The sequence below is a fragment of the Pempheris klunzingeri genome, chromosome 1 (genome assembly GCF_042242105.1).
Source record: "Pempheris klunzingeri isolate RE-2024b chromosome 1, fPemKlu1.hap1, whole genome shotgun sequence".
NCBI lineage: Eukaryota > Metazoa > Chordata > Actinopteri > Acropomatiformes > Pempheridae > Pempheris > Pempheris klunzingeri.
The window spans coordinates 19,988,421-20,000,208 of NC_092012.1; the positions used below are offsets into that span (position 1 = coordinate 19,988,421).

Below are 11,788 nucleotides of genomic sequence, written 5' to 3' on the forward strand. Positions count from 1 at the left end.
AGCATAAATAAATAAAATGCTTTTTATCAGGCATTTGGAACAACTGATGCGTTTTGAGCAGCAGTGGGAGAAGTATTCAGATCCTTTCCTTCTAGCTGCATGGTGGAGTTTCCATGTACAAAAACATACTAACAACATGTTTACATCAAACAGCATATTTACATTAAGTGTTCCTCATTACCACGCACCGTGTGTCTGAACACATGTTCCTTCCTTATAAAATATGCTGTCTTTCTCTTCTGCACTGCTGTGGCTGGCACATCGCTATATTTCTTTGTGCATTTCCACAGCAGGACTGCGTGACTCAAGATGCAAACAGAATGGGGAAGTCAAAGTAATGCTCAGTATTATGAGGGGTCAGAAACTCCACAGGGTGCCTTTAAGTTAGTAAAAGTAGCAATCCTGCATCGTGGAAATACTCCTTCACTTTATCCACCTCTCAAAGTGTTATCAGCAAAATGTACCTAAAGAATCACAATTACAAGTATTCATTATGCAGCTGAATAGTTTTATAGAATTGTACAGTGTATTATATATTATCACCAATGCATTACTGTGTAAGAATTGTATACACCCTAGAGAATTACTGAAGCTTTTTTTTTTAGAAATGAAATGATATAATTTCTAAAACTGCAGCAGAAACAACGTTTGAACACAGCAGTCACCTTTTAGCAAACAGTTGCTTTTTCACACATCCAGCAGTTGTGGAGCAACATCATCATTCATTTGGAGTCTGCTGCTCACCTGTTCACGAATATACACGTCCAGTATTCACTCTCTGTTTTTGGTCTCTACCAGCTCACAAAGAAAATAACTGACTCTTTAGCTACTAAATGCTCGACAGTGTTCAGTGTTCTAGTCGCTTTGTCTGTCTGATGGATGTGCGGGTAGTGTGCAGTGGGAAACACCTGCCTGTGAACAGTGAGGGTGAACTCACTGTTGAGTTCTCAAATGTCTGTAGGTTCGTCACTACGAGCGACCGATTTCATACTGTCACATTGTTTTCACATTGATATTAGATACATTAAATATCATTTATTACAGATTAGATTAGATTCAACTTCATTGTCATAGCATAGAGGTCAAGTACTAAGACAAAGAAATGAAGTTTAGCATATAGCCAAAAGAGCAGAGAAAGCAGTGCAAAGTATGTACAGTACATAAGGATTCAAGGATTCAAGGATTCAAGGATTCAAGGAACTTTATTTGTCATACCAACACACATTTACACATGGGGTGGTACGAAATTACGCTCTCAGGTCCCAGTTTAAGTCACAATAAATATATAGAATAAAATATAAAAAATAGAGGTACTATATAAAATAGAAGTACTAAAAGAAAAAGAGCAGTATAAAATAAGTATACTGGTGTGAACAGTTATGTTACTTTGTTGTATTACAGTTATTGTAGAAATATTGATTAGAGCCACCAAGATTTGTGTCTTCAGATCTTCATGTTAGAAATTGTTGGAAGATTAACTAACATGTTGGTTTTTGTCTGTTCATCATCATCCCTCAAGTACTGCATTTATGTATTGACATGTATTTCAGCACTGACTGGAGTGCATGTGTAAATTCATCAGTAGTAATTATTTTCACCCACAGTGAAGCTGCCTCTGTTTCATTTTACTGGTGGACTTGAACTGAGCCAAGCCTGTCCACACTGAAGGTTCACCCCTCAGCCATTAATAATGAAACTGATAACTAGTGGAGCAAAGATTCTACTGTTATGCACCCAGAGCTGCCACCCAGCATTTGAACTCATGAAACTCCCAGCTCCTGTCCCTTGCTATTTCAGAGATGACTGACAACAATTCCTCACAGAACACACTGTAAAGAGTTAACCGTGTTAATATTTCATCACCCCGAGCAGGAGGTGCAGGAATGGATGCATTATGGATGTTAAGTGGTGTGTGTGTTGTGTGTTCTGTGTAAGCATTGGTTCTTTTTATTTACATGTGTCCGTAGAGATAATGATGAGGTGATTTGTTTTTCCAAAAACCTGAAAAAATAATGGCACAGTGTGAAGTGCTAAACTAACATTTAGAGGATGTTAGCTGAACTCGGAGGGTGAACACGGTAAACATGAGGACTGAGGAAGGAGAGGGGGGAAAAAATGCAGGGTATTCTGATGACTATTTGCAGGTGACCTACTGCTTGTTCTCTCCTCTTTTATTCAGTGATACAGTAACCTCACTGTGGAGAGGCCAAAATACAAAGATGTCTGTTTTCCACCGTAGTCTAATGCTGAGGGCATGATAGAGGCCTTAACAGCCACGAAGGAACTGCTGTAATGTCTTGTATTGTTCCCCCTCCCCTTGTAATTATGCAATCTGTTGAGAGAAGCGGGCTAAAATGTGCTGAGATTTCAGACTGGCTGAAGTACACCCAGTATCACAGTTCTTTTGAGTAATATTAAATATTGTATGAACATTTTTTAACTGGCTACTCTAATAACCTCTACAGAGGCACGAGTGTGGTTGTTGATTCGTACAAGCGTTTGTACGGATGTGAGAGGGGAAAGTGGGGCCGCAGTACAGTGCAACACCCCCGAACACCTGGTGAGGCTGAGCAAGAGCTGAGTGAAACATCAGTGAGATGGATTGGCACAACACTGAGCCTAAAAGCAAAGTTTTAGCTCACAGTTTTAAGGACACCTTAGTGTGGTGTTGTTTTTTCCCTTTCATATACCTGTTGAGAGCTGTTGCCCTGGATAACTCTGCCGGCCCCGGCCAGATACGCAAGACGTTTTTTCAGGCTTTTCCTGTTGCATAACTTCAGCACATAAATAACCTGCCGAGATGACAGGTTGGCTGATAAAATTTTCATAAACGGTGCTTGATATAAAGTTATTTTTAGAAAAATTGTTGATTTAGCTCTAAAACGCCATACTTCCATAAAACTCAGTCAAGCATGCAAGAACACACACACACACACTCATAAGGTCACAAACAGACATGTAATCAGCAGTCTGTGTGTGAACATGCAGTGAGAAGGTGAACTCCCAAACACGATGATATCCCCATTCTCATAGCTTTTCTCTGATAAATTATCTCATATTGTCACATCTATCTAAGTAGATTTTAGTCTGTTTCACCGATTTCTCTATTGTTGATTTCATTTTCAGATATTTTATGTAAAACACGACGTGAAGAACACCCATTTCACATGTAACACATATTTCAACATGTGAATTGTAAGACGTTCAGTTTGCCGCCTCTCACTGTGTCCCTCCCTCTCTCCTTCCTTTACTCTTCTCTCACTCCTCTCGCTGTTGAGTGTTGCATGAAAGAAAGAGAGAGAGAGAGAGAGAGACCAGGAGGGCAGAGGCAGCGAATCTGCATTTACAACTACGTGCATTTGTGTGAGTGTGTGTGTGTGTGCATGCATTCGTGCATGTGTGTGTGAGTCTGTGTGTGTGTGTGTGACAGAGAGAAGGAAAGGGATGCAGACAACGGATTTGGTTGACCTGTCGTGGGCTTTTATGTCACATTTCTGCCTTGAGGACCATGACCTCTGTCTCTCTGTCTGGAAAATAACCTGGAAAATCCAAAATGGAATATCTGAAAACTCTGAGGGCGGAACAACATCCCTCCGGCTGCTTCTGCATGAGAGGAAGAAGAAGGATTGAGGGGAAGAATGAGTGAAAATTTCAATTTGTATCAGCTCAAGAAAGTGAGGAGGAGACGAAGGCTTGCACACGTGGGCCTATCTGACAACTGGAGGCAGACACAGAGGAGTCGTACATATAATTATACTGTTAGTGTTGTTTTTTTTCTCTTTGAGGGCAAGGCAGAGAGCAGAGAGGAGATAATAGGAGAGGAGATGGGAGGAAAGGGGAGGAGAAAGCAGAGGAGGACAGAGTAGAGAGAGAGGAGAGGACCAGAGCAGAGAGGAGGACAGAGAGGAGGAGGAAGGAGAGGGGAGGAAGAGGAGGTAAGAAAGGAAAGGTGAGAAGGTGAGGAGAAGAGGAGGAGGAGGAGAGGGGTGAGCACGCTCCAGATGGGAATTTGGCCTGATATGTAAGTAGAAACGGTGTGATTGCGTGTGGACACCATGATGTTGCTGCTGTTGTCTTTGTTGATGATCATAATGATGTGAAGTGGAATCTGTTGTCTCCACTTTTTGTCTTCCTCCTCACTGGCTTACTCTCCTCCACACACCACTCTTCCTCCCTGTTGACTATCTTCACCCTCTCTCGCTCTAATTCCCTCTGTCTCTCATCTTATTTGTTCTATTTCTGTTTCTCTGTCTCGCTCTCTCTGCTCTCTCTGCAGGTCATGTTAGATAGTAACGGTGCAGCAGCGAAGGGAAAGGCCAGTGTCACATTGCATTAGCATTACACACACACACACACAGGGAGAAATACGCTTAAAGTGTGATGAGAGCGTGTGTGTGAAGCGTGTCTGTGTATCTAATGTGTGTGTGCATGGGTGCTGGTGTACTGGCTGAGGAACCATGTAGTCTTCTAAAGCACATGGACAAAAACAAAGAGCTATTGTGCCTCATAAGTATTTGTCTAGACTGCACAGACACAGAGAGGAAAAGTGAGAGGTGTCTATGAAAAAAGGAGGAAGTAAAAATATCTTGGCCTTGGACTGTTGGCATGCTGGCTCTAGAGGAAAAACAAGACTGATTTGTAAGAAAGGTGCTTGTATTATTGTTTTCTTTGGCTGAAAACTTTTAACTGTATGAATTCCCTCAAAACATTCAGTGCCTCAACTAGCTGCAACCATGCTTTTGGTAATCGTACTCGAGTGTTAGATGAGAGGATTGATACTGTAATACCTGTACAGTACGTGTGAAGCTACAGCCAGCAGCTGGTTAGCTTAGCTTAGCATAAAGGTGGGGCGGTTTTATTTCTAAAGCATGTTTGATACAGAGGAGCAGATTCAACAATAGTGTAAAGCCAAAACAACACATACAACAACAACGATGAAAAAAAAAAGACGAGAAAGATTTTCAAATCATATAAATCTGTTGGGTTCAAAGCGCTTGAGAACAGTAAGGCTTTCAGTTTGGTTTTCAGGTGCAATGACTGGAACATGAGGCAGCTGTTCCAGCGCGCTGCTGAATAATGACTAAAAGGCGCTTGATTAGTTTCTGCTTTGGGCTCCACTAGCCGTCCTCTCTCCTCTGATCTGAGAGGTCTCATAGGGGTGTGCAGCTCAAGCATATCACACAAATATTCAGGGCCAACAAGAGATTTAAAAATTCATAATTTGTAGAGATTTATAAATAAGTTATTTACTTTAAAATCAGTCCTGTGGCCAACTGGCAACCCGTGTAGAGATTTAAGCGTTGGGGTGACACCGGCTGTCCTTTTGGTTTTAGTCAGAACTCTTCCAGCTGAATTTTGAATAAGAATAAAATATGAATAAATAAAGACCGGAAACAGGAGGAAACAGATTGCCCAACTCTGAAGCTAAATAAACAATAAAGCTGGTAAACATGCCATTCACTGAGTGTTCTGTTTATTAGGTACATCTATCTAAAACCAGACAGATAGAAAAAGAGCTAGAGATAACAGAGCCCGGCATGTCATCAGTGTAAACAGCTCCTGTTGTCTACACTGATGGACTGAGTGTGACTGGCTGTAATGAGCTGGCTGCAGCCTGCAGGCCAAGTGTCTCATACTAATGTCTTTACATAACTGTGATTTTCAGCTGCCTGATAGTGGGTTATGGCAGGATTTTTTCACTACGTTCACTTGTAACAACACTGATGTGTTCTCTGCTTGTATTTGTTGGTGAATGTTGTATGGATATAGGCTCAGAGCTCTTTTTACACAAAAACACAAACAAACAAAAACACGAGGCCTGCTAAAACATTCTATAAATACACTAAACTATGAATTATTTGTCATGGCACGATGACATGCTTTTAGCTGGAGCGAACAGTAACCCAAATTGTCAAATCCAAACGACAGAAAAGGAGAGGGTAAGCGGGAGAGCGGGTGAGAGAAGGGCAGTCACGTCCTGCAGCATTTACACACAACATCACAAAATCAGCCTGACAGTCAGTGGATTTAGCATTGCTCTGAGGTTTTGTTGTGTTATGTTGCACTGCAGTGTCATGTGATCTGTTGTCTTGTTGATTCTCGCTTGCACTGTCTGTGTGTATGAACTGCTTTCTGGCTGTTTAGTTAGTTTTGTAACACAATTGGTGGGGTTTTTTTATGCTATTGAGCATGCGAGGAAGAGGCAAAAATGCGTTTCATTGGGCTCATGTTTCCAGAAATGTGACAGGAGAAATGCAGATTTGTTCTTCAGTGTGGTCTCTGTTTTTACAAACAGGTCAAGAGTGCTGCGCATCCTGTTTCCGAGTTTTTCCAGCATCCTTACAACATCCTCAAAAATTAGGCCAGTTTGGTCTTCCCTGAGAGCATCATCCATTTTTTATCTGTCCAAGTTTAAACTCTTTACAGCTTCACGTCAAAAAAGTACAACAAGCAGGGTTTGGCCTCTTTATACTTTAGTTTTAGACTTCACTGTTCGTTTGCTAAAGACTGTGTTTTCATGGGCTGATACACTTACAGTTGTCTGGTCGACCGTCATGAAGTAATTAGGCCTATTTGGAGTCATTAATAAAGGGTTTAATGGGGATGAGGCTCAGTGAAAACACATTCACGCGTAATGAGACGTGTGTAAAGCTGTCAGCTTGGGAAATCATAACATCATAACATAACAGATTCATGAAATTAAAAAAGCTCTGTGAAAAGAGAAAATCAATAGTTCATTCTTTTGTAACAGGATTAACGCTCTCATCTACACAGCTTCATTTTATTTGGAAGAAGATATTCAAAAGTTTTGGATAACAACATTATGAAATGTTTGTGAAGAATGTCAGTAATACGAGTCTTGCTGCAGGGCTTCACAAATCTTCGCTATAATTACAGAGTCACGCTTGAAGCGCAGTTCACAGATTTAAAATGTCACTCATATGTGCGCATATTGCTTAGCTCCAGCGTTACAATCCTGCAGATAAAGACAATAAAAGCTATTCAGGACACAGATTTTCATTCATCTTTCTACCTTTGGGGCTACATGTCTAGACACAACACTCTATACAAATATGTGTTTCTATCTTTACTTCACAATCAAGCTGTTGAAAGCTAATGTAGGCAATAAATGGTGTGATATGTGACTCTAGTTGATACTGTTTACCCAGAGACAAGCACACAGCACATCCAAGATGACTAGAAATACATGTTTGATATTTTAAACCTCAGTGATGACTTTAAAATGAGAGCTAATGCTCCTTCTCATACAGCTGCTCCTCTTACACTGGGCATCTAGTCTGGATGTGAGCTCAGCAGTTAAAGCTCAACGTCTCTCAGCTCATAGACTGTTTGATTCAAAATCAACCCGCTGGAGTCAGCCAGGTCGCCGAAATTCAAGTCCTAGTCAGCACTTTTTCACATTTTTTTTCCCTCTTTTGTCAGTCCACTGAGGTCCATGACATCAGCTTGCCTGTGAAAGAACACCAACATCTGTAATTTGCATTTGTGTGTGTGTGTGTGTGTGTGTGTGTAGCTACATCTTGATATGAATGATGATATTTGCTGCCACCTAGTGGTTGAGCCACCAGTGACAAACTACTTCACCTTGATTCACTGATTATTTCTACTGATCAGTATGATGAGGTAATCAGGTGCTTTCTGCAGGTCCATGAACTCTTCTTTTCCTATGTGGCACAGCTTGGTAGACTATAATGTAGTTCTCTATCTGTGCTTTTCAAATCTTACGTAAATTATCCAAGAATGATGTTATGTGCATAATCCTCTTAAATGCACAGTCCAGAGGATGAACCACGCCAGAGCTGATCTGCATGGCAGCCAAAGAAAAAGTCTTACAAAATTCTCTCCGCTTGTGTACGACGTCTGTCTTTATCTTAATTCTATCTCCTGCTGTTTTTTCCTGCTCTGTGTGAAAAGCTCTTCACAGCTCATTTAAAATCTTGTTTTGTGCCTCCATTTTCATTCTCCTCTATTTCCAGACACGCTCCTTGAGTGTGTAATTTCCCTCTGCATAGAATGCTGTGTTTATCGTTGTATTCATTGTGCTGCAAAACCTTTGAGTGGATCACACATGTTTATTTCAGTAAGTGTTTGCGTGCATATACTTGCTTTATTACTTTGTGTGTGTGTGTGTGTGTGTGTGTGTGAGAGATCTTAAATCGAAATTTTGACATGTGACCTGGGGGGGGGGGGGGTCAGATGCGATGTATAGATTATGGGTTAAGCCCTCAAAGTACTCTATAATTAAGTCATCTCGTCTCCATACGAGACATGTTTCAGCTTTGGATAAATAGGAATGATTGGTGATACATGGGGAGCATATTTCTTAAAGCACACTCCAGTATATCATTTTAATGAGTAGGTTGGTTCCCATGAATGTCACTGACTGTGAGTACCAAACCACAAAAACCTCCAGAGAGCAACAACATCACTGTTGGATCATTTCAGTCCAAGTTACTGTTGCAAAATCATCTGTAGAAATCTGACTTTACACAAAGAAACGGATTATAATGAGTTGTCACAGCCCACTGTTGGCTCAGATCATCTGGGTTTTAATGCCATCATGGTGTTCATTTTGATGCTTCAGGTGGTAATCTATCTGGTGATCTTTTATTATTTTCTACATTGTAGATTTATATTGAAGACACCAAAACTATAAAGGAACACACATGGAATTATGGAGTGAAAAGAAGAGTGTTAAACAAGAGTGTTTATATTTTAGATTCTTCACAGTAGCCACCTTTTTGCTTTGATGACAGCTTTGCTCACTCTCAGTCTCTCAGTCAGCTTCATGAGGTAGTTACACTGGTTTGTTTCACTCTTTTTTGTTCACTACATAATTCCATAAGTGTTCCCTGATAGGTTTGATGTCTTCAATATGAATTTATGATGTAGAAAAAGGTGTGTGTGAGAAGGTGTGTCCAAACTTTTGACTGGTACTGTATCTACACTTCATTAATTTACCCTGCAGGATGATTTGTCACTCATGCTTCGTCTTCCGCCTTTTCTTTCTGCCCTTCTGTTTCACCTCTCTCTTGCTTTCTTGTTTCCTACCCTCTGTCACTTCTTACTTCTGCACTCTGCCCTCCACCCCTCAAACTTACAATCTAGAGGAGTCATGAAGTATGAACCCCACTGACCTCTGCAGGAGAATACACTGGGCTCAACTCAACTGGAAATCATGAGCGCTCCAGCAACAGGAAGTCCAAATATGGAGGTGAAGGTGGTCTCCCAGGAGATGGCATTGCTTAGCAACATACTGGCAGCTTACACCTTCATTGCAGGTAGATCCAGTCAAAAAAACAGTCTTGTGAGACTGTGTGATCGCACTGTAGCACCTCTTGTTGTGCTATAAGATGAAGGAAGTAAGAGAATGGTGCAGTTTTCATGAGTTTTCTCTTTTTTTCTTTCTCTCTTTCTCTCAGATCAACCTGAGAGGACAGCATTGGTGTTTCTGGGCGGTGTCTGCGTCGGCCTCCTTGTCACACTCTGCGCCATCGTCTTCCAGATACACTGTCGAGCAGACTGCCACTATGGCAACAGTAACCACCCTCATCATCGCCACAGGAGTAGGCATCATCACCGTCGCCATCACAGCTGTCCCCACCATCAGCCCACTGACAACAATCCAGACAGCACGGCTGTTGTTACCGCTGGGGGGAGCGGGCCTGCCGGGGACAGCGAATCAGAGGGCTGGGATGACACGTCTGACCTGTCGGCACGGAGACGCAGACGCTTCGAGAGAGCTCTGCTGCATGCCACCATGTTCACATCAGCTGAGGGTATCTCTCACACAGATACACACATGAGAAAACTCAGATCAAGACCACGATCCAGAGTAGAAGTTTACGTCTCTGAGCACTTCTGTCAGACACAAATGCTCATACTTAGAAATGGAAAGTCTTCTCAGTAGTGATGTGAAATTTGATGGTAATGTGATTAGACAGGGTGTGGGTGTGCTTTAACCCCTTTTTTGTGCTTGTGTGTGTTTGTGTGTGCGTGGTTGTGTGTATTGTCAGAGCTGGACCGGGCCCAGCGGCTAGAAGAGCGGGAAAGGATCCTCCGAGAGATCTGGATGAACGGACAACCAGACATCAGCACGGTCACTCAAAGCCTCAACAGATATTACTGACACACAGTGAAACAGGCCCATAGTCAGACGGACACGGACACAAACAGGAAAGCAGATGGATAAAAAGTGAATAAGAAGAAAATTATTAATAAAAAAAAACACTGGATGAAATAACCATAAAGCATCAGCGCTGTCTGCACTGCACCAAAGAGACTCTACAGATCAGACGGTCACTGACAGTGCTGCCTGGAGCAGGAAAACATGTGCTGTGATGGCTCAGTCCTCCAACACAGGACGACACTGTAACGTTTGGAGGAAGATCGCCCTCCTGCCAACGAGTAAAGACACGACGGGCCACTGTCATCAAACATCCAGATATTTTGTAAAGAATGAAAAGAAGTGGACTGAGACTCTTCCTGGAGATTGTTGGTGTGGCAGCTGTTGGCAAGAACTGCACAAGAGATTTTATAACTTTTCAACTTTTGAACAGGTGCTTTCTGTACATAGAGCCAGTGCTGTGGAGGAGGAGCTGTTGATGAGTGTATGGATTCAAATATTGGTGATACTATGTTGTTCCACCCTTTTTTGTTTGTGTTTTTTGTTCATGTGGTATGAACTGGGACATGTTCTCTATATGAAGATGGATTTCCGTATACTGGTATAATTCTGCGTTCTCCAGATACTTTATCTGGAAAATACATACTTAAAGGAAGGTCCCAGACTGGCTGTGGTGGTTGATTCATTATGTAAAGTAAACCCTGACCTGCTGTAGGTGTTGTTTGCTGCAGGCCGTCATGTTTGACAGGATCGTGCTGCCTTCCATTATCTGACTCATGTGATTATGAGCTGAAAAAAAATGAATAAACGTTTTTGTTTTCTGTAAATATTATTGAGTAAAGTCGTTTATCATAATGAAAAGGGGGGGCTCAGATTTCTTCAACAGTTTTTGAGTGTTTTTGGGTTGGACTGTGGTGGGAAACCAGAAAAGACAGTATGTCTGGAAAATGACCTTGTTGGCACACATTGTTGGAATTCTACCAAAATGAACCCATCAATAGCAAGATATGTGTGGTCTAGGCCATCGCTGTGCACAGTCCCTTTCACAGGTTGAGGCAAAAATCCACCCTGAACCCAAGGAAAGGTCTACAGGGGGAACAGACGTGGTGCCACAGGAGGATCAACACTGGGTGTCCTGTACAGGGCCACAGGGCACCGGGGTAAGGCTGGCAGCGCTTGGTAGACAGGGGTTGACACTGGGGTTTAGAGAACCAAAGCACAGCCCACAGTAGACAAGGCACCATGTCAGAGGGCACAAACAGTTCCAGTCCGTCACAAGTTTATTATTCTGTTCACACTGGCCCTCATTCAGAGCACACAGTCCACACGGCAGCATACAGCCAAATGCAGCTACAACACCTCTGAACCACAGTGAGTCTGCAGCAAAACAACACTACAAATAAAACGAATAATAAATTAAAAAAATAAAATGAGGAGTCCCAGCAACAGCAGCCAGACCAGTGCCCTACGGTAAGTGGAACATGCCAATAATGGAACGTATCTCCTCAGACTTAGACATATACAGTGTTTTACGAACATCAGGGACTTGGAGGCTGAGCTGGGCCTTGTTTGTTTGGTTGCATATCAGCCAAGGGACATTTTTATCAGGCATCTCAGAATTACATTGAGGAATTGAACCAA

General features: G+C 42.0%; 2 protein-coding genes across 2 annotated transcripts in view; both read left to right on the forward strand.

The window, feature by feature from the left end:
* ctsba (cathepsin Ba) overlaps positions 1-11,788 on the forward strand; it is a 65,227-nt gene that overhangs the window by 30,183 nt on the left and 23,256 nt on the right. The gene's annotated exons all lie outside the window — the stretch shown is intronic.
* eva1a (eva-1 homolog A (C. elegans)) lies at positions 3,978-10,243 on the forward strand. Its single transcript, XM_070835335.1, has 4 exons — positions 3,978-4,021; positions 9,130-9,302; positions 9,444-9,800; positions 10,038-10,243. Exons 2-4 carry the CDS (start codon positions 9,200-9,202, stop codon positions 10,148-10,150), a joined length of 573 nt encoding a protein of 190 aa, XP_070691436.1. The 5' UTR covers positions 3,978-4,021; positions 9,130-9,199; the 3' UTR covers positions 10,151-10,243.